Genomic DNA, 21,354 nt, shown 5'->3' with positions numbered 1-21,354 from the left:
AGAAATCATTGTCCCATGTAGATGGTTCTTGTGTCTTGTACCTTCTTTAAAAAATGTCTATATTTTTCATCTTACATGGCTGGATACTTTCTGGACAGACCTCATGTATGGAGGAATCAGAAACAGGAGAAAATCGAGAATCTACATATATGAGGCATTTATAGTCATAAGACTGGATAATTTCTGTAAAGTTTGTGCATAAGTGCATACATTTTGAAAAAATGTGAAAGGATGCTCTGAGAGACTAGAGAGAAAGACCTAGGTTTAAGTTTTAGCTGTTAGTCTCTTGGAAGGTTATGTTACAGAATGGACCCATGGGGCAAGGGGCAGATATGGGGTCTCTCTATGCTATGGTTCTTTGCCCACCACCCCTAGGAATTGTGGCTCTCAATGCCAGAGTTGGTAAAAAGCAAAGGAACTATTTACTCAAAAGTTATACAGGTTTAGGGTAATAACAGAATTTCACCAATAAATTCCCAAAGTCCCTTAAAACAACGAACACACAGTCCTTCCTCTCCTCCTTTGCCCTGGCAGGCCAGTCTCAGAACGTACCAATCAGAAGGACAGTCCTCCAGAAGAAAAAGAACAGAAGTACACTGCTCACTTTTCCAGGTTCCTCTGTCACCCATGCTCAGCTGGGCAGGTTTCTCTGCTGTCCCCAGCACCATCAGCGGTATTGCCCCGATCTCCAGTGCTTAATCTAAAGCCACATGGCACCTTCTCCTGGCCCACCAGTGAGAGGTCTTTCACCCCTTTCCTTCCTGCATTGTCTCTCCCCACTTTAGTTTAAATCCCAGCCTGGGACCTCCTCCACAACCCCATTTCCAATTCCTCCTGAAACTGGCTACTCCTGCAGTTTTCACTCTTCCTGTGCTGCCACAGTAAGCCCAAGCGGGCCTGGGCCTGTGGCATGGAGCCAATCATCTCCAAGCTCTCACACGGGGGCTGTAACCAGGGGTAGCTGCCACTCAGTTACATCATGGGTCAAAGTTATGCATACCTTCTGGCTCCATTCTGGCTGTAAGACTAGTCTGCTGTTATTAATGTACAAAAATAACCTTTTTTTCTTATCAGGTATCAAGCTGGCTACAAAATCTCTCAATGGCCCTGCTCCATGTGTCCCTTCCCCGGTCCAGACTTGTGGGGGTGGAGATATTCTATATTTTTATATTTCCTGGACACCCCAAGTTCTGGACCCCATTTCAAATCCTTCATTTGTGGGGGCTCTGGCTGCACCCCGTCACAGTTACCCAAATGTCAAAGACTGTTTATAAAATGAAAAAAATAACAGAGCTTTCCAAATGGCTCCACCACTGCCACCTTTTGGCTTTGAAAAGCTGCCGCAATGAAGCTGGAACCTTCAAGACGGAAACGTAGCGACTGGAAAGTCCAGGCTGAAGCCAAGACAGGCACATTGATTACCGAACGTGAGGAAGCGTGGTGACCGCAGCCATTTCCACTCAGGGCAGAAGGCGACTTCCGGCCACCATCTTGGGAGACGGCCCCGACGCTCTGACTGACGTGCATTAGGGGTTGAGCTCCGAGAGCGACCGAGCGCTAAGCTCGGTGGACGGAGACAAGCAGTCGTAGCCTCGCCCAGGTTTGGCGTCCACCTCTTGGCCCCGCCTCTTCCGGGAGACGGTGCGTAGGCCTCGCTGCCGTAAATCCGGTGTCTATTTGCCGCATCACGGAAGATGGCGGCTGCGGCGTTGAACGGGTCTGTGGGCTCTTCGAACTCTGGGACTGCGGCGGCCTCGGGCGCGGTCTTACAGGCTGCAGCCGGCATGTATGAGCAGCTCAAGGGCGAGTGGAACCGTAAAAGCCCCAACCTTAGCAAATGCGGTGAAGAGCTGGGCCGTCTCAAGGTACGGGTGGCCCAGGGCGCTACGAGGGTTCTGGCCGGTGGGAGAGACCGCGGTGCGGACCACACTGAGATGGAGATCCACTAGGGTGAAGGATTCGGAACAGCCGAAGTGCGGACGTCGAGGGGTGAAGAAGTGAAAGGGGCCTGGAACCGATCAAATGCGGCTCCAGGGTTCCGGGGGCGGGCGGTTAAAAAAAGTCGTTTTAGCACAAACTAGTGAGAGGTCAAAATTTCAGTGTTTGGTGGCCTAACTGGCTGGACTGGCAAGATGGGGTGTTGGAGTTTTTCTGGAGGCGGGTTCTGGACATGACTAAGTGGGGAATGAAGATCGCATAGGGTGCCGAAAGAAGGCTGCGGTAATGGAGTGTATGGTCTCGACGAGATGAGTTGGGTCTGAGAGATGGGAGGTTTAGGGGTGTAACTGTGGGGTATGGGAAATCAACTAAGTTGTGAAGGCTGGACTAAAAAAATCTACCAAATAAAATCCTATAGTAGGGTTCAGGATGCTTCAGACGAAGTGTTTGGGGAAGTACAAATACTGTGGGCTGGACCAAGTAGCTAAGCAGGGTGTCAGATAAGAAGTGAGATGTGGACTGGACGATACAGGGAAGTTAGCGTCCCTCCCTCCCTGGCGTGGATTTGAGTTGGGGGAGTAAGCTGGGCCCAACCCAGTAGAGTGTGGGTAAAGTCTGCTAAGAACTGAAGGTGCTATTGTCTCCTCATCTCCTTGATTCTATTGGGTCATGCAGGGAGTCTGTCTTTTGTTTCCCCAGTGGGGCTGTTAATAATTGTAATGAGCCCTGCCTGGTGTAGCACAGTGGATTGAGCGCAGGTCTGCGAACCACAGGATGGCGGTTGGATTCCCAGTCAGGGCGCATGCCTGGGTTGCAGGCCAATTCCCTGCAGTCCAGTTCCCAGGAGGGGATGCACAAAAGGCAACCATACATTGATGTTTCTCTCCCTCTCTCCTTCGCCCCTTCTCCTCTAAAAAAGATAAATAAATAAAATCTTTAAAAAAAATCATTGTAAAAAATAATAATAATAATCATTGTAATGTGAGGTCATCCTAAATGAGGACTCCCAGTGCTTTATGAGGGCTAACTCCTTTAATGATCACAGCAACCTTATGAGTAAGGGATGATGACAAGCTGTATTTTCTAGGCTGGAAAACCAAGGCCTAGGAAAAGTAAGTAATTATCACTTGAAGTGCCATTCTGTTTCCTTTCTTCTTTCTTTTCCATTCCTTCTTGTCAGCTGGTTCTGCTGGAGCTCAACTTTCTACCAACCACAGGGACCAAACTGACCAAACAGCAGCTGATTCTGGCCCGTGAGTGTTACTGGAGTTGGTGGAGGGTGAGGCATTAGGGGATCATGGCAGAAATGGCAGGAGTGGTGGTCTGAAGAAGGACTCCGTCACCTCCTGAGAACCTGCCCTGTCACCCACAGGTGACATACTGGAGATTGGGGCCCAGTGGAGTATCCTGCGCAAGGACATCCCCTCCTTTGAACGCTACATGGCCCAGCTCAAATGCTACTACTTCGATTACAAGTGAGGATGGATTCTGTCCCTGGTGGGGTGGGGGTGGGGTTGCAGTTTACATGGCAGCTCTTCGATTCCAGGTGCTCTAGTCTGGGAACTTCCCCTTTCCCTAGCACCATCCCCAGAGGCTGCAGTGTCAGGGGGTTGGCCTGGAGGCCCTGAGTCTCTGTTGGCCACCTATCTGTCTCCCCTTCCACATTCCCGGGGGTAGCCACCATCATGTTTCATCCGCCTTGGCCCCAGCCTTGACCCCTTGGATCATCCCCCCTGTCCCCCAGCATGGCAGCCAGTAGAATCTTGGTGGTATTAAAATTTGACCCTGTTGATCCCCCGCTAGGAACCTGTCGTGGCTCTCCATAGCCCTCAGATTCCAGGCCAAGCTCTTTCCTGTGGTATCAGGCCCCATCCCAGGCCTGATCCCTCTGCTGGTGCCTCCACCATCCCAGGCCAGTCGCTTCTGCTGGACCGTGAGCCTCCTAAAGGCAGAGAGGTCTTAGTCACTGCGGCGTCCTGCTTTTGCTAGAATGGGGCCAGGCCCAAGTATGGACTCAATAGATATGTATTTAATATAAAACTGAATGGTTTTATAATTCAGTGGTGCCTGCGTGAATTAATGATTAAGAATTTGACATCAGAAGTTAGACAAACCTGAATTTGAAACCAATTTTACCAGTTCCCTATTATGTGGTCTTAGGCAAATGACCTTACCTCCCTGGGCCTTATTTTCCCCCTTAAAATAAGGGTGATGATTCTTAATAGCATAATCACAGCTAACACACACATAGTATTTATTTGGGCCAGCTACTATTCCAATCACTTTATCTAGGTTAAATCATTTAATTTAACCTATTAATTTAACCCTTATTTATTTAACTCATATGAATACTGTGGGGATACCCATTTTTACAGTCGGGGAAACCGAGGCTGAGTTACTTTACCGAAGTGAAGTCACTCGCTTGGGCCCATATGACTTGTGACTTCTTCATGCCTCTCTGGACATGAGTTTCATCTGAAAACCCAAGACTCTACCTCTCCAAGGAGACAGCATGGGATAGTCATCAGGGTCCCTGGAACTTGGAATGGAGGGCTCAGTAGGTACCTAAGTCCTTCTTACCTTGGTTCCCTCTCCCTGGTTCACAGGGAGCAGCTCCCTGAGTCAGCATACATGCACCAGCTCTTGGGCCTTAACCTCCTCTTCCTGCTGTCTCAGAACCGGGTGGCTGAGTTCCACACCGAGTTGGAGCGGCTGCCTGCCAAGGACATCCAGACCAATGTGTACATCAAGCATCCTGTGTCCCTTGAGCAAGTGAGTCTGGAGAAGGGGAAGGGGAGGGCTTGGCTAAAGGGGGTGGCGCAGTGACAGACACTGGGGAGGGTTTCCTGGAGGAGTGGGGAGGGTTCACCCATCTGTTAGCCCGTGGACTCGTTTGCTTATGTTTCCAACAAATAATGAGCCCCAGCCATGTGCCAGGCACTGTGGTTGGTTTTCAGACTGTACAGTGAATAAAACAGATAAAATCTTGACAGTGCGACATCTAGGTGAGGAAGCAGACAAAAAACAAGGATTAAGTAATCTATATGGTCTTCTAGATGTTAAGTGATATGGAGGAAAATAAAGCAGGAAGGAGGATGGAGAGTCAGGAGCAGGGGTGGATTTTGAATAATGGGAGGCGTTGCTAAAAAGGTAAAATTTGAGAAAGACTTGTAGGGTGAAGAATCCAGCTACATGGACATCTGTGGGAATAGTGGTCCAGGTAGAAGAGCAGCCAGACCAAAGCCCCAAGGCAGAAACATGGCCAGTGTGGCTGAGGAGTAGCAAAGAGGACTGTGTGTCTAGAACAAGATCAGCAGAGTCAGAGAAAGCCTTAGAACCCATGGTTAGGAAGTAGTTCTAAAGCTGAGGTCTCTTGGGAGGATTTTGACCTAAGAATGCAGTTAAGGCAGGCAGCACAGCTTGGGCAAAGGAGGAATGGGTTTGCAGTGCATCCAGCTCTGTCTCCCTCCTGTGATTGAGGGTGTAGGTGAGATGATTACATACTAGCCCAGGGCAGGCTGGGAGTGTGTATGTGTGTATGTATGTGTGTGTGTAAATAAACCAGAGAGGGCTTCCTGGTAGAGTGGTGTGCATTCTGCACGGGGAATGGGTGTTGTAGCAGAATGGGACTTACGGAGGCACTGGAAGTATGGTAAAGCCTCAGTGGGTGGGTTGCCTCTCCCTCATCCTCTCCTCTTCCCTACCCCGGTTTCTGCAGTACCTAATGGAGGGCAGCTACAACAAGGTGTTCCTGGCCAAAGGCAACATCCCTGCTGAGAGCTATACCTTCTTCATTGACATCCTGCTTGACACCATCAGGTGCGTTGGGGACCGGAGCCCTGGGGGGTTCAGAAAGCTCGGAATCTGGAGTCAGGCAGCCCTTAGTTGAATCCAGTTCTGGCCAGTTGTGATCTGGGGAGGCTGGGCATATCAGGTTTTCTTTTCTGTGAACTGGAAATACTTACGAGATTGTGGGAAATAGCCATCCTCTCCTCTGGGCTATTTACGAGTGTACCCATGTGTGTCAGACACAGAGCATGGATTCAGCACCCAGGCAGTGGTCAGCAAACAGGACCATGCTGCCTCTCGTAGAAGTGTTCCACGAGTCATGGGACCTCACCTCAGGTCACCTAAACTGTAGAGCCCTTACTTAGTTTCCCTTTCTTTACATAGGGACCCTCAAGTCTCCCTAGCCCCTCCAATTGCTCTCTGCATAAGTGACATCACACAGACAAGTGGGCATGACATTTAAAAGTCTCGTGAGGAGTTAAAGGTTGTCCAGGTGGTGGCAGAAGCCAGATTGAGATGGGTTTTTACTCCTTGGGTGGCAAAGCCAAGCCCAGAGAGGTGGTGGGAGTGAGGAGGATAGTTTGGCAGGTTTAGGTTATTTTTTTTTTTAATATTTTTTTATTTATTTATCTTTAGAGGGGAAGGGGGGGAAGGAGAGAGAGAGAGAAACATCAATGTACGGTTGCCTTTTGTGCATCCCCTGCTGGGAACTGGCCTGCAGGAAACCAGCCTGCAACCAGGCATGTGCCCTGACTGGGAATCGAACCGCGATTGTCTGGTTCGCAGGCCCACACTCAATTCACTGAGCTACACCAGCCAGGGCCAGGTTATTTTTAATTATGAAATATTTTGACTCCAAAATCAACATGGAGTAAAAAAATGAATGCCGTCACATTTACTACTTGGTCAAAGAGATAAAGTACCTCAGAAACAGATGCATTTTCCCTGTTATTTTCTCCTCAGAGCCACTCCCCTTTTCCATTTCAGTGACTCCATGCCTTGCTGTTTTTCTACATAGTGTTGATCATGATGCCTCCTGGCAGGAGTGCAAGGAACCCCCTTGGGATTGGATCTAGAAATGGAATATAGCACCCTTGTGTGGGGCGGTGTTATGTAATTCCCTTCACAGATATCCCAGCCTGGCTTTCAGATAGCCTGAAGTCCTTGTGCCTAGGAATGGCATTCTGAGTTTGGACAGGGGAGCTAGAGAGACCTGGGCGTGACCCTGGGTGCAACTTTGGTTAAGACCCTCCCTCTCTCCCATTAGTTAAACAGGACAGGTAACAAACATACTTCAGTAGTCAGTACCGAACTGAATGGTCAGAGTTAATGCATGTCAAACCAGTGGGGACAAGGCCCGGAGTGCTTGCTGTATGTACTCAATAGCGAGAACCTCATTCTTCCCCCAGAGATGAGATTGCTGGATGCATCGAGAAGGCTTATGAGAAAATCCTCTTCACTGAGGCCACCCGGATCCTCTTCTTCAACACACCCAAAAAGATGACAGACTACGCCAAGAAGGTGGCTAGGGTGCAAGGGGTTATGGGGCCAATGGGTGCACCCACTGATAGCATTGAGGGTAGCCTAGAAGGACACTGGAGTAAGACTGCCCAGGTTAAAAAATCCAGCTGTGTGACCTCAGGCAAGCCACAGAACTTCTCTGAGCTTCAGTTTCCCTATCTGTAGAGTGGGGCTAGAATTTAGCATGTGGGATGAGCTTAGCACAACACTGGGAGCAAGGGGGAGGTGGATAACTGGCACCTGTTGGCTGTTGACCTTCGAATTCCTTGGAGGATGCAGGTTTTTATCCACACGACTTTGCTTCATTTGGTCAGGGGTATTTGTGCAGAAGCAGTGCCCCTAGACATGCTGGTAAATGGGGTGCAATGACCCTAGTGACTGAGGGTCAGTACCAGGCTGGAAGAGGTGAAACTGAACTTGAATGGCAGTGACAACTGATATTTAGTGATTGTTTAATCTGAATCAAACATTGTTCTCAGCACTTTACAAGTGTTGATTAAATTCTCATAGCAGACCTGGAGAGGAGTGTGATTAGGCCCATTCACAAAGATGGAGAAACTGAGGCACAGAGAGGTGGAGTTAACTTGCCTAGAGTTGTGCAGGTAGATGAGGAATGGTGAGGAAAGCAAGCTAGGGTCTGCATGGGTAAGTGCTGGCTCTGGGGTGGTGAGGGAGCCTGTGTGATCACCCCATCCATCTCTCATTCCTCCCTTTCTGCAGCGAGGGTGGGTCCTGGGCCTCAACAACTACTACAGCTTTGCCAGCCAGCAGCAGAAGCCAGAAGATACTACCATCCCCTCCACAGAGCTGGCCAAACAGGTCATCGAGTATGCCCGGCAGCTGGAGATGATCGTCTGAGCCCAGCAGGCACTGGGGTGGGGCAGGGCTTGCATTATTGAAAGCAGTTGTAGTGCAGGGTTTCCTCCAATAAAGCTGGATGGGCATTCTGCCTCCTAGGCCCTTGTCTTCAGGGGTGGAGTGGTGGGGAGACAAGTTCTTATCTCTGAAGAACTTAAAACTGCCAGGGCCCTCTAGGGGTAGCCTCTGTCCCGTGGCCTATCAAACGCATGGCACTGTGGTTTGGAGGAGCACAAGGGTAAAGGGACTGTTATACCCAGCTGTGGACACAGGAGGGCCAGGCCAAGGCACCAGAGTTTTTTGGGAAGGGGGATAAAATGTCCCAATTTTAAAAATGTTTGCAATGAATTAAACCAGTTTTGTTTCAATACCAAGCAAAATGGAACTTGTGTGGGCTACCAGTTTGAGACCTCTTGGAACAAAAGGCATGGGCTTGCCTTGGTTCCCACCCTTTGTGAGCCAGTGCTGTGACTTGAGGACTTCCCACATCCCCCAGCCTGTTTCCTGCCTTGAAATAATTGAGGTACTTAAAAGAGAGTCCAAATCTGGCTGAGTCAATTGTGGGATTTTCAAATCTTCCAGAGTCAAGTTTCCCCCAGATATTCCCCCAAAATGGGAATAATCACTCCTTTCCAGAGTGATTTTTGTTGAACCCTTGTTGAACCCTTGAGCTTAGCAAGAGGTAAGCTCAGAAATGGGGCTGATGGTATTAAGGGGAATGAGATCATCTCATCCTGAGGCCCATTGGTCTGGATGGTGGATGAATGGAATCTCCATTACTGTTGTTCTAGGTCCAACTTCCTTTATTTTTTTAAAGATTTTTGGAGGGGAAGGGAGGGAGAAAGGGAGAGAAACCAATGTGTGGTTGCCTCTGGCTCGCCACCTACTAGGGGCCTGGTCTGCAACCAGGCATGTGCCCTGATTGGGAACTGAACTGGTGACCCTTTGGTTTGCAGGCTGGCACTCAATGCACTGAGCCACACCAGCCAGGGCCAATTTCCTGTTTATAGGATGTAGTTCTGCATGGAGACTTCTGCCCTTCCCCACCCCACGCCTTCATTCCTTAGCACATGACTTGACAAGCAGCAAGGCATCTGGATGGTTGGTTATTTTATTGTCTAGAAGGGAAGGATAGTGGCATTGAACAGACTGCACTCAGTTGGAATGGGTGGCCTGCAAGTCGAAGTGCTCCAGCCCAGCTACTAGGGAGCCAGCCAACTTGATGGTGGCAACCCAGGATGGCTCACTCAGGTGGTTGGTGGGTGTGCTCAGCCTAGAATGAAGGTAGAGTCAGCAGGGTCTGGCTGTGTGGTCGGGCCCTTACCCCTTTGGGGCTTCACTTTCTTCATCTGCATGAGGAACCATGTCTAAATATCCCATAGGCAGGCCAGGATCAGGCTATATCTAAACTAAGAAAAAGGGGCTGAGGGTTGGTGATGGTGTAACATTCCCTCCCCTTCACTGCCCCTTCCCAGCTGAGCTTCGAGGGTCCAGGCTAGAGGGTCTCCTAAGGATTCAGAATTCTCAGGAGACAGGGTCAGACTGATTGATGAATCCTGAATTTCAGTATAAGGGGTAATTTGCTGATGTAGTTATCTCCCCTGGATTTGAAGATTGAAGTAGTTTGTTGTGCAAGGACTGGGCATCAGTGCCCTCTGGTGTTTAAAACCTTGGGTCCCAGAGTCAAAAGTTGCCCTAGGCAGGAGGGAGGGGTAGGAGTCTGGGGCTAGACCTAAGGCCGCCTTTGGAGTCCTACATTTATATTAATTTGGTTTAGGGGACAGACATCTCCACTCCCATTCCTGAAGGGCTTGGAACATGGTCCCTCTTGGTGCTCTTGGGGACGGTGCCAGTAGAGCCTCTGAAGAGTCAGCTGGGACCACCTTCCCTCCTTGATGGCTCCAGAGTGACAAAAGTAGTGAGAGCCCGGGGTCAGCTTGGAGGTCTGGATAACAAGGATCTGGGCTAAGGTGTTTCCTGTCGGGGCGTGGGTGGATTTGAAATGCAGCCAAGGGAAAGGTCGAGGGTCGCCAGAGGTCTTGAGGGAAAGGGTTGAATGGGGCTCTATCCACTGCAGCTGGGTTGGGAGTTTAGGAGTATATCCCCCCACCCCAACCCTCCACCTCCCCTCACCAGGCAGACACGTTGCGTGGCAGGCGGCGATGGCGTTGCTGGTGGCGGCAGTAACACTTGCAAGGACAAGAGTTAAGCACCTGGAAGGGTGGCCAGTGGCGCCGGGCACCAGTGGTAGTCGTTCCTGCTGGCGGAGCCCCACCACTGCTACTGTCAGTCGTGGTGGCTGCCGTCCGTTCGCGAGCACCCTCTCCAGGAGCGCTATCCTCACAGGTCGTGCCCCGAGCAGCACGGGGGCCCTTATTTCTGCGATTGCGGGATTTGATGGGCGGGGGCGTGCGCTGCGACTGTTCGGCCTTAAGAGCTGGAGCTGGCAGGGGTGGGACTGGGGCCTGGTCTTCAGCTAAGGCAAGGGCTGGGGTGGGGGCAGGGGCGGGATCCTCGGGGGACTCCAAGTGGCCTGAGCCTGGGGTGGGCGGGAGCGCTGCAAGCTGTGGTGTTGGCTGGATTACTGGTGGCTGTGGTATGGGCGGCGGCGCTGGAGGTGGCGTGGGTGGCGGCGGAGGCGGCTGCAACTCCAGTGGGCCGGGAGGCCCGGGGCGCACGGGCTCGCCATTGGTGGGCGCTGGAAAGATGAACATAGGTGGCGCCAGCACGGCGGGTGCGGGCCTCCTGGGCCCCGGAGCTGGATGTATCTGCCCTAGCGGAGGCGGTGGGGAGCCCCAGGGGCCTGAGAACGGGGCTGCGCGCCGTCTGGGGGCCCCGATGCCTCCGCTAGCCCCGTTGAAGCGGAAGTGGCGTTCAGGACCGTCTGGAGGATTCACCCAGTCAAATTTGGGCTTTGAGCCTGGGAAGGTGGTGTAGGGTGGTGGCGGAAGAGCCCGGGCGTAGGATGCAGGTGCCGAGGAGGGCCCAGAGCACCCCTCGCTGTCTCCATTACCACCCTCCACTTCCTGGGTCCCCCGAGGGACCTCTCCTTGGGGGCGAGCAACCCCAGGAGCCAGGGGCCCTTGCTTCAGGACCTCGGCATAAGAGATGGCGCCCGAGGCCGCGGTGAAGAGTCCCCTGCCTCCACCGCCACCGAGCGAGACTTTGGCGACCAAGGAACTCGAGCCTGCCGCAGGGGGCAAAGGGGGCCCTGACTTGAAGGTGACTTGACACAGCAGACTCAAGCCGGACTCGGAGGCCGCAGGCTGGGCCATTTCACCCTCGCCTCCTTGAGGAAGCGCCCCTCCGCAGGCCCCGCCGGCAGTTTGGCGCTCGCTGTCGCGCCGGACCTGGCTTGCTGTGGGGGGTTCGGTGGGTGTAGTCAGAGGAGGACTGATTCTGCTGTCTGAGGGTTGTCGATCGAAAGGCAGAGGCTTTGGGGGCTCCAAGGGTGGCGGGGTCGGGGATGGGGCCCTCGAGACAGGGTCAGAGTCCTCTTCGGTTTGTGGCAGGGCCGGTGGCGGCAGCGGGCGGAGGCTTGGAGGGTCGCCCTGGCCGCGATGGCTTGCCTCCAGCAGACCGCGTATCCGGGGTACCGGAGTGCCCGTGGGCTTTCTCCACTTAGACGGCGCGGGCAGCAAGGTCCCCACCGGGGGTGGGGGTGGTGTGGAGACTGCAGCCACAGCCACAGCCACCTCCTCTGAAGGGGGCGTCACTGGCGAGGGCAGCTCTAAGGGCAGGGGCGAGGGTGAGGCCTGGGGCTCTGGGGGTACGAGGAGTCCCGGGGGCGCTGAGCTGCCAGGGAACCAAACGCCCAGCCCGCGAGCCAGGCGTCTGGCAGGGGAGGAGGGGGTCACCTCGGGCTCCGCCAAGGACTTCCGGCGGGACTCAGAGGAGCGGTCCGAGGCCTGCTCTTTCCGGGAGCCCCCGCCCGCGGACGGCTCCGACTGCACGTTCCCCATTTCTGACGGAGGTCGGGGACTGTGGTCAGAAAAACTAATGCCAGTCAGGCTGCTAGGTCTGTGGGGACCTGATGTGGCTGTCTGTACTTGTTCCTCACGTGTCCTCCAAGATCGACTCAGGGACCCGTCTCTAGCTGCATTCACGTTCCCTGACTCTTGGCGTTCACACCTTCCCCATGGCCCCATACAGCTGCTGTTCAGACACAGGCTCCATCCCCTTAGTTTACTAAGGTTCTCCCTGGCTGGTCCCTCAGATCACATCTACACTTTGGTCACATCCCAGATCTCCAGGCTCCAAGACATAGATCTTGCCTGCTTTCCTGTCACGCGGGGTCACATCACTCTGAATAGGGGAGTTCAAGCTTCTCTCCAGGCACTCTAGCCCCACCCCTACTCTGTGGTCCCACCCCCCGGTTGTCAGGGAATGGGGCCTCCTCCACACCTACCCAGGTCTGGCCTTGCCTTGGCCTAACAAATCACAGGAGTTGTCCTGCTAAGCCATCAGCCCTCACCTTTAACCCTCCCATCTCTCTCTGTCGATCACTTGAGGCCCGCCTTCTACCCAGGTAGCGCCAGATCTTCAGGCCTCACTCAAACTTCTCTTCCCCCTGCGGATCCAGCAGGTGGCCTCAACATATGGCCACACCCCGTTCCCCAAGCTCTGCCCTTGGCTCCTCCTTCGCCCAAAGGCTCCCACTCACCGATTCCTCCTGCCCACTAAAGTCCAGACAGTGGCCCCTGGGCCCAGGGCAGGGCAGGGAACGGCCGTAGCAGAAAATAACTGAAAAGAACGGGGGTGCGGGTGAAGGCAAGTGGGCGAGACAGCGAGGGCATACCCCGAGGTCTAGGCCCCGCCTCTGGCCTCGAGGCCACGCCCTCCAGTTAGACAGCTGAGCCCGGCCCCTTACGAACCTGGATCTCCCTCTGAAATACTTGGGAGTCTCCTTCCCCGCCCCCAGTCCTCGGAGTTCTTTGCCCCACCCCTTTAGAACATTCTCCCTTGCCCCTCCCCTTTACAATGCCCCGCCCCTCTGGTAGTCTCTTTCCCAAAGCCCCTCCCGTTAGGAACACTGCTACGTGGCTCCTCCCTCTTGGATCTCAGGTGCCCCGCCCGTGAAGCAATTTATTTCTAAACTCCCAGGACCCTCTCCTCCACCTGTCCAGAAGGCCCACCCACCGTGGGCCCGCCCCCTCCCCTCCGCCCCCTCCATGACGCATTCACTTGTGTCTTTGGCGCCCTCAGTCTCCCTTTTCTTGGGGCCTCTGACCCCGCCCCCTTGCAAATACTCGCTCCCTTCTCGCCCCACCCGTTTCAAATATTGCCAGGCATTTTAGCCCCTTCCATTTAGAACCCGAAGCGTAGACCCTTGCCTCTTAAGAACACTGAGACCAGGCAATGTACCGGACCCCTTCCCCCATATCCTCAGGGACCAATGGTGCAGATGAGTGGAAAAGTAGGGGATTCTCTCTGGGTCCTGAGAAAATGGGGGCTGGGGGGCTGTTCATGGCAGATGATGCCGGGCTCTAGGACCCAGCAGGCAAGTAAGCCCGCCTCGAGTTTACACCTCCCCCAAGCCGCCCCCTCCCCCCACCCATCTTCCAGGCTCCCCCTCTCTCCCCCCCTTGCCCCGGCTCCCGGAGCCCGTCTCTAGCGCCGCCGGAGCCAGCGAGGGAGCCTGAGCAAACAGGAGGAGAAGGAGGAGGAGGAGGAGGAGGCCACGTCGCCGCAGCTCGGAGCCCGGCCGGAGCCTCCCAGGCAGGTGCCTCGGGGGTCGAGTGGGCGGGGGCTGACAGATCTGTCCCGGTGTGGGGGCGGACAGGACCGCGTTGCGCCTCCTGCCCACCCGGGCGCTCCCCAGGTCCCGGATGGAAGGGCAAGAGAGTGGGGGCCCTAAACTGCACAGCAGCCATTTGGGGGACCAGTCTCCATTTGGGGGGCCTGGACTTCCTCCGAGGACGCTCCATTCATAAAATTTAATACAGGACCCCCACCTTTGAGAAACCGTGGGGACCACTCCCCCCGGGAAACGTGTGGGGAGTGTAGGACACCCAGAAATCCCGGCGTCCTAGCCCAGCTAGGCCCTGCGGGGGATCCCTGCCCTTTTTCTGTGCTTCACCTGTTGTCGGGGGAGGCGGGCGGACAAAGGAAGCAGAGTCACGTGACTGCTCATTCACAAAATCTCATCCCATTGAGAAAAGGGGGCTGGGGGCGCTGCGGCCACCCCTTCCTCTACCGAAGGGCTGGGGAAACCTGGCAGTCTGCAAGTGGGGGAAAGGGCTAGAGCTCGTAGCATGGGCCCTTAAGTCTGGGGCGCCCGGGTCCCTGCGCTGGGTGGTAGTGAGTTGGACAGTGATCCCGATTACTGGGCGGAGGGCTACGTCTCCTAAGCTGGGGGCGGGGTAAAGTGGTTTTGAAGGATGCTGGGGCGGGGAAGAGGAGGGGTCAAATCTCCCCCTCCCCTGGTCAATCTCTGCTTTGCCTTCCCTCATCTGGGGCCCGAGGGGACGGTTTGGGTTTTTGTGAATGAAATGCTCTCTGGCTGTGTCCAGATCGCTGGTTTCTGGCTTCCCCGGCCTCCGTCGCCCTTTCGGCCTCTCTCTGGCCATTTCTGGTTCTCTCCCCGACCATCTCCTGTTACTGGGTGACTCAGTGAGCTTTGCATCCGGTCTCATTCATAAATCCGGGAAGGAGTGGGGGAAAGAGAGCCCGGGTTTCTCACCCAGCCAGTGGCCTGGGTGGCAAGGTGCAGAGGCAGTGTAAGGGGGACTGGAGCTGAATTGATGGGCTGTAAGAAAATACATATGCGCAGGCACCCAGCTGTGAGGGGGAAGGATGGGTGGGGCTGTGGGTATAAGAAGGAGAGGAGAGAACGGAGAAGGAGATGGGATTGAGAGGGGATGAGCAGGAAGGAGAAGGGAAGTGGGAAGCCGAGGCCGTGTGGTACGGATGGGAAAGATGGGGAAAGGGAAGGAAGAAGGGGGTATGGAGAGAAAAGGTAGACTGGAAAAGGTAGGCATAGGAGAAAAGAGGTGGCATGAGGAAGAAAGAAGCCATGCTGGGAGAAGGGCATGGGGAGAGAAGGAGGAAATAGGGGAGAAGGTGGGAATGGAAGGTAAGCTGAGTATCAGTGGTGAAGCCTGGTGTGGGTCCAGATGTGAGAGGAGATGGGAGACGAGGGCTGGGGAAACACCGAATGGGAGAACAGGACTGGAACTCACTGACCATGCCCTTTCCCCCCACCTCCAGGTACATGGTTCGGGTCCGAGCTGTGGTGATGGCCCGAGATGACTCCAGTGGGGGCTGGCTGCCTGTGGGGGGCGGGGGCCTCAGCCAGGTGAGCGTATGTCGGGTCCGAGGGGCCAGGCCCGAGGGGGGGGCCCGCCAGGGGCACTACGTCATCCACGGGGAGCGACTCCGAGACCAGAAAGTGAGCCACTGTGGGGTGTGGGAGTAGGGTGGGAGCATGGGGAAATAGGGAAATGGGGCTGGGAGTGCCAAGGCGAGGTCAGATCAAGTCCAAGCCCGGGAATCAGACCTGGGCGTGGGATGGAGTTTAGAAGTGAGTATCTGTCCTATAGATAAGCGTTGGGAGTTTCAGGAACGTTTGCGGTTTTAAGAAAGTCCTGTCCACTGCCGTCATCCCTGAGACTGTCACAGCAGCCTCCTCACTGCCCTCCTCGCCCTGCTCCCTCCCTCACCTCGGTGTGTTCTATACGGGCTCTGCTAACACCTGTCAGATCATATCCTTCTCTGCCTAGAGCCTCTCATGGCTCCGTCTCTTCAGAGATCCTCACCACGAGGCCCTACACTCCTGGCCCCTGCCTGCTTTAAGTATATAGAGGCATTCAGTAGGGGACCATCTGGACATGTCAATCCTATATTTGGGTTCAGCAGGAATATTCTGGGCTGTCTGGCACACTTTGGACGGACACTGTTGAAGTTTCAGCTAGGAGTGTAGTAGAAAGATCTGGATGGTTTACAAAGTCTTGGGGGAAAGGTCGCATTTTAGAGCAGGGGTCAGAAGGAACAATGCATCGGGGTTTGAAGTGATGTGAAGGAGTATAATGACGTTGGGCAAAGATATGAGGGAACGTCTAGGATGTTGAGCATTACGTGGGGAAATCTTTGGGAGTTTGATAAGAATTTGGGGGCTAGCATTTTGGGAGACTATTGGGGCACTGAGAGGGGATTAACACTAATATTTTGAGGTGTTTAATAAAGTTTGGGAGCCCTGGCTGGTGTAGCTCAGTGGATTGAGCGCGGGCCTGCGAACCACACGATCGCGGTTCGATTCCCAGTCAGGGCACATGCCTGGGTTGCAGGCCGGTTCCCTGCAGGCCAGTTCCCAGCAGGGGACGCACAAAAGGCAACCATACATTGATGTTTCTCTCCCTCTCTCCTTCCCCCACTTCCCCTCTAAAGATAAATAAATAATAAAATATTAAAAAAAAATAAAATAAAAACCTGAAAATTGTTTGAAAATTGTTTAAAAAAAAAAATAAATAAATAAAGTTTGGGGAGTACTGTTGAGCCAGAAGGTAGAATATTGGGTTATCAGAAGAGGGCTAATGAATTTGTTGAGGCATTCAAGAAGATTTGAGATTCCTATTGGAATATTGGGGCGGGTGTATTGGAAAATGTAGGGATTAAGGAGTTTGGAGAATATTGGAGTATCAGATATGTGCTCAATAAAATTGCAGGGTGGTATTGGTCAGGGTTCAGGGGTATATCTAGGGTTGAGAAATGAGGTTTGTGGGATGCTGGGGTATGCAGAGAGGCTGGGGGTAGAGAAGTCCCAGGCGTGGCTGTGTGGGGGTGTCTGACCTGACTCCCTCCTGCCCCTCAGACCACCTTGGAGTGTCCCCTGAGGCCAGGCTTGGTTTACAACAAGGTGAACCCCATCTTTCATCACTGGAGCCTGGGTGACTGCAAGTTTGGGCTGACATTTCAGAGTCCTGCAGAGGCTGATGAGTTCCAGAAGAGCCTGCTGACTGCACTGGCCGCACTGGGTCAAGGTTAGTGGTGCAGGTGGTGGGGGGCCAGGGCGGAAGGGTGGGAGAACCTGCGGTCCACATAACTCACAGTCTGCCTCTCTCCCTGCCCCAGGCTCGCTCACCCCCTCCTCCTCCTCCTCCTCCTCTTCCCCTTCCCAGGACACTGCTGAGACCCCCTGCCCTCTGACGGTGAGTCTTCAGGACCAGCTCTGCTGGAAGGGCAGGGGTTTATTTCTATTCTACAAATATTCTTGAGCACCTACTGTGTATCAGGCACCATATCATATGCTGGGGACAGAAATTTTTGTCCAAACTATCAGGTCAATTCAATCCCAGTTATTGTAGTTTCTGTTCTATCATGATAGAATGCGTTCACACATTCATATTCAAGAGTATTTACTGAAGACCTTCAATAAGTAGTGTTTTAGGCACTGGGGATACATCAGTGAGCAAAACAAAGTCCCTTTCCTCATGGAGCTTCTCTTCTAGTGTGGAAAGGCAGAAAAAAATTAAAGAAAGGCAAACTGCAAAACTGAATATATATTAAAAATAAATTGTCCTGGCTGGTGTGGCTCAGTGGATTAAGTGCCAGCCTGCGAATGGAAAGGTTGCCTGTTTGATTTCCAGTCAGGGCACATGCCTGAGTTGCAGGCCAGGTCCTGGTTGGGGGTGTGGGAAAGGCAACCAATCGATTTATCTTTCACACATTGATGTTTCTCTCTCTCTCTTTCTCCCTCTCTTCTCCTCTCTCTAAAAATAAATAATAAAATCTTTTTATTTTTTAAGTAAATGGATGAACAAGTTAATGACAAGTCATCCTTTTAATTTTCTCAGGATGTGCACCTTGGAGTCATCCTTGACTTCTCTCTTTGTTTATTCCCCTCATCTACTCTGTCAGCAAATATTGGCTTCACTTTCAAAATGGTCAGACTCTCTCTCCACCAACTAGACCATCCCACCAGCTTCTCATTGTCAACCCCCCACACACACACCCCATCTCCTGCTCCCTCTTCCCACACACAGCCAGAGTGACCCTGTTGACATCTGAGTCAGATCGTGGCCATCCGCCACTGAGAGCCCTGCCAGGGCTCCATCTGACTTTGTAAGGACAAAGTCCTTTCAGTGGTGCGGAGATCCCACACCATCCGGCCCCCTCTATTCTCCCTCTTTCTTACTGTGCTTTAGCCACACTGACCGCCTCACTGTTACTCCAAAGGGTAGGCACAATACTATCTCAGGGCTTTTGCACTGGCTGGTCCTTCTGCCTTGGAACAGCCTTCTCCCCCAATTTGCACATGGCTCATTTCCTCATACCCTATCCTTCAGGGTCCCTCATATCCTATCCTGAAGGGCTTTACACACGTCACCTTTTCCCTGAGGCCCTCCCTGAGGAACTTGTTTAAAATTGCAATCTCCTAATGCTTCTTATCCTGTTCTAATATTTTCCCAGCTTCTAAGATTCCTTCCTTTCTTTCCCACTGGACAGTTTTCTTGTCTACTGGTTTTATTCTCATTCTCCTGTGCTAGAATGTCAGCTCCTGGAGGGCAAGGCTCTTTTGTTGCTTTCTTGCTGCATCTCCAAGGCTTAAAACAGGGCTGGTAGGTATACAGTAAGTGTTCAGTAAAGATATGTTGAATAAATTTCTTGAATCAATAAATGCACAGAATGTCCAATGCGATTTGGCACTCTCTGGGGGCAGTGGGGGTTGCCTGAGAGCACTGAGGAACCACACTGGTGCCCTGTGCAGACCAGGGGGGACACAGGGTAATGGGAGATGCAGGTGGGTCTACAAAAGTCACAGAGACAGTTCTCGATGATGGAGCCCTTCCTCGGAAAAGACGCCACGACTTCCACACTCCATCTCACATCCTCACAACAGCCTTTGTGAGCCTGGCACGTCATGGGTGCTCAATGAATGGCTAATGCAGATAGTAAACCGGTGAGGTAGGAATGATTCCCAAGTTACAGAAAGGAAACTGAGGGTCTGAGAAATGGTGTTTCACCCTGTAAAGGACTGAGCTTGGTCCCGATGGGAAGGAACACATTCCAGGTGGGTGACTCTGCCCCCAAAAAGGTGCGGTGGCGGGCATGAGGCAGGAAGGCAGCTGACTGGCCAAGGGAGAGGCCTTCTGAGAAGGGATAGGCATGATTTGCTGTTCTGTAGGTTGGTGAGCTGAGCAGATAAGGGGAGAGGGGAGGGTCAAATAATAGTAACAATGACCATTTCCAGGTCTTCCTAAACTTCAGGCATGTGTTAACCCTTTACAGTGGGTCCTAACCACAGCCTTATGAGTAGACATTGTGATCCCCATTGTACAGAGGAGGAAACTGAGGCTCGAAGAAATAAGCTCACTTGCCGGAGGCCATACAAACAGTCAGAGGCAGAGCTGGAGTTTGAATCCAGGCCTGTCTGGCCCCAGAGCCCTCACGTGATATGGGAGGGGGTCTATGTGAGGGCATCTGCTGGGCTGGGCTGGTCCAGCTCTGAGGCCGCCAATCTCCTCCAGTCCCACGTGGACAGCGACTCCTCCGGTCACAGCCGCCAGGAGACACCTCCCACCACCGCTGCAGCTGCGGCCCCCACGGTCATCATCGCAGAGTCAGCTTCTGGCTTTGGGCTGGCCACGCCCCCCCAGCGCCGACGCCCCTCTGCTCAGGTGTGCCCTCCAACCCTCTACGGAAGTCGGGCTCCCCCGCGGGGTCTGGGTCCCAGAGTGGGCGGGAACTGAGGTTTCAGAGAGGGGAGAAACTGCAAACATCCTAAGGGATGGCTGGCCTGCATTAATGGTGGGGGAGGGGGGTAGTGGGGGAGCCTGTAGGCCTGGGTTCCTCGAAGGGCTGGGTGAGAACCCCCAGTGCCTCCTGCGCTCCCGGAGATTTTGGATAGTTCTAACTTCCAGAGGGGTTTGGGAGACGATTGGGACAATGAGTTCTAGTATATTAGAGGGTTGCTGGTACTCAGTGAAGTTCTCTGGACTGCTTAATTTATGAGGTTGGGGACAAGATGGGGCTGCGCATCCCGGGGGATAAAAGGGATCTGGTGACCTGACTCTTGCATTCTGAGGGAAGAGATGGTAGCAGTCCAGAACTGGATCTGAGCGTAGAGGAGTCTGGGGGCTGGGACTTCTGCATTTTGAGAGAGGACGGGACTGGGGCCTGAACTAGGTCCTTGAGATGTGGGCTTATTGCCTGGATTCTTCTCTCTGTCCCTAGATTTCCTCTGTCCTTGCGAGATGAGAGGGCTAGGTGTTTGGAAGTCATTCTCGCGTGAATGAAGCCTGCGGCAGGGTCTTTGGGTTCTTAGGTTTTCTGGGATGGATGGATTGGGATTGTGGTGTGATGTGGGGGGAATCACAGACCCCGCTAACGGGTTCTCCTGTCCCTTCATCCCACAGAGCTACCCTCCGCTCTTACCGTTCACGGAGATTCCGGAACACTCAGAGGCCCTGGGCGGGGCAGGGGGCCTTGGCTGGGGCGGCCGCGGCTATGAGGACTATCGGCGCACAGGGCTGCCCGCGCCCCTTACCCTGTCCACCTGCGTTGTACGCTTTGCCAAGACTGGCGCATTGAGGGGTGCAGCCCAGGGGCCCCCAGCCGCCCTACCCGCCCCTCTCACAGAGACTGTGCCCCCAGCTCCTGCCAAGGCGTCCCCGGAGGCGGAGGAGGCAGCGCGCTGCGTGCACTGCCGAGCGCTCTTCCGCCGCAGAGCAGATGGGCGTGGTGGTCGCTGCGCTGAGGCCCCAGACCCAGGTCGCTTGCTGGTGCGCCGTCTCAGCTGCCTGTGGTGCGCGGAGAGCTTGCTCTACCACTGCCTGTCCGACGCTGAGGGCGACTTCTCGGACCCTTGCGCCTGCGAGCCGGGCCACCCACGTCCCGCTGCGCGCTGGGCTGCGCTGGCCGCACTCTCCCTGGCGGTGCCCTGCCTCTGCTGCTATGCACCCCTGCGCGCCTGCCACTGGGTTGCGGCCCGGTGCGGCTGCGCTGGCTGCGGGGGTCGCCATGAGGAGGCTGCGCGGTGAGGGTGGTCTGATGGGTCCGGTCTCCAGAACGAGGACCCAAAGTTGAGGGTCCGGGACCCCGGACTCCATTCGGACCCAAAACCTAAACCTAGGCACACCGGGAACTTGGAGCTCGAGTTTGGAGTGAGAGACCCCAGACCTGGAACCTGGGCCCCAAATCTAGGATTGAGGGAGCCCAGGCCCACCTTCTTTGGGCTATCTGCCCAAAAAGTCCCAGGCATCCTGAGTTCTGGAGTCCTCATCCCGCTGTCCCCCTCCCTCCATGGCCTAG

The 21,354-nt window shown here is 54.0% G+C and overlaps 3 protein-coding genes across 4 annotated transcripts; 2 read left to right on the top strand and 1 right to left on the bottom strand.

The window, feature by feature from the left end:
- The first annotated feature begins 1,655 nt into the window (after positions 1-1,655).
- On the top strand, positions 1,656-8,197 carry PSMD8 (proteasome 26S subunit, non-ATPase 8). Its single transcript, XM_037141852.2, has 7 exons — positions 1,656-1,865; positions 3,119-3,191; positions 3,311-3,413; positions 4,545-4,710; positions 5,657-5,757; positions 7,137-7,248; positions 7,969-8,197. The coding sequence occupies exons 1-7, from the start codon at positions 1,695-1,697 to the stop codon at positions 8,104-8,106; spliced, it is 864 nt and encodes a 287-aa protein (XP_036997747.1). The 5' UTR covers positions 1,656-1,694; the 3' UTR covers positions 8,107-8,197.
- Positions 8,198-9,261: 1,064 nt separating this feature from the next.
- GGN (gametogenetin) lies at positions 9,262-12,083 on the bottom strand. The gene is made up of 2 exons (XM_037141841.2): positions 10,240-12,083; positions 9,262-9,379 (listed from the first exon to the last, which is right to left on the bottom strand). Exons 1-2 carry the CDS (start codon positions 12,066-12,068, stop codon positions 9,262-9,264), a joined length of 1,947 nt encoding a protein of 648 aa, XP_036997736.2. The 5' UTR covers positions 12,069-12,083.
- A 3,236-nt stretch (positions 12,084-15,319) lies between these two features.
- Positions 15,320-21,083, top strand: SPRED3 (sprouty related EVH1 domain containing 3). 2 transcript variants are annotated; one of them, XM_037141840.2, is made up of 5 exons: positions 15,320-15,496; positions 16,916-17,084; positions 17,176-17,252; positions 19,572-19,721; positions 20,460-21,083. In XM_037141840.2, the coding sequence occupies exons 1-5, from the start codon at positions 15,320-15,322 to the stop codon at positions 21,081-21,083; spliced, it is 1,197 nt and encodes a 398-aa protein (XP_036997735.1). The 2 variants fall into 2 exon arrangements, with proteins under 2 accessions (XP_036997735.1, XP_053523540.1); XM_053667565.1 differs by lacking the exon at positions 19,572-19,721.
- The last annotated feature ends 271 nt before the right edge of the window (positions 21,084-21,354 follow it).

Source organism: Artibeus jamaicensis, unplaced genomic scaffold (genome assembly GCF_021234435.1).
Source record: "Artibeus jamaicensis isolate MK-2021 breed Jamaican fruit bat unplaced genomic scaffold, CSHL_Jam_final contig_47, whole genome shotgun sequence".
NCBI classification, from domain to species: domain Eukaryota; kingdom Metazoa; phylum Chordata; class Mammalia; order Chiroptera; family Phyllostomidae; genus Artibeus; species Artibeus jamaicensis.
Note: the sequence above shows the minus strand (reverse complement) of the source record. Positions and strands in the feature narration are given on the sequence as shown.

Bases quoted from the DNA above. Each gene is read 5' to 3' on its own strand.
- GGN (XM_037141841.2), bottom strand. From the start codon at position 12,068: ATGGGGAACGTGCAGTCGGAGCCGTCCGCGGGCGGGGGCTCCCGGAAA. The intron at 9,380-10,239 runs GTGAGGGGAGGT...CCTTCATTCTAG, and splicing joins CCACGCAACGTGTCTGCCTG to GCTGAGCACACCCACCAACC.
- SPRED3 (XM_037141840.2), top strand. From the start codon at position 15,320: ATGGTTCGGGTCCGAGCTGTGGTGATGGCCCGAGATGACTCCAGTGGG. The intron at 15,497-16,915 runs GTGAGCCACTGT...CCTGCCCCTCAG, and splicing joins AGCGACTCCGAGACCAGAAA to ACCACCTTGGAGTGTCCCCT. The intron at 19,722-20,459 runs GTGTGCCCTCCA...TTCATCCCACAG, and splicing joins GCCGACGCCCCTCTGCTCAG to AGCTACCCTCCGCTCTTACC.
- PSMD8 (XM_037141852.2), top strand. From the start codon at position 1,695: ATGGCGGCTGCGGCGTTGAACGGGTCTGTGGGCTCTTCGAACTCTGGG. The intron at 1,866-3,118 runs GTACGGGTGGCC...CCTTCTTGTCAG, and splicing joins AAGAGCTGGGCCGTCTCAAG to CTGGTTCTGCTGGAGCTCAA. The intron at 3,414-4,544 runs GTGAGGATGGAT...CCTGGTTCACAG, and splicing joins TGCTACTACTTCGATTACAA to GGAGCAGCTCCCTGAGTCAG.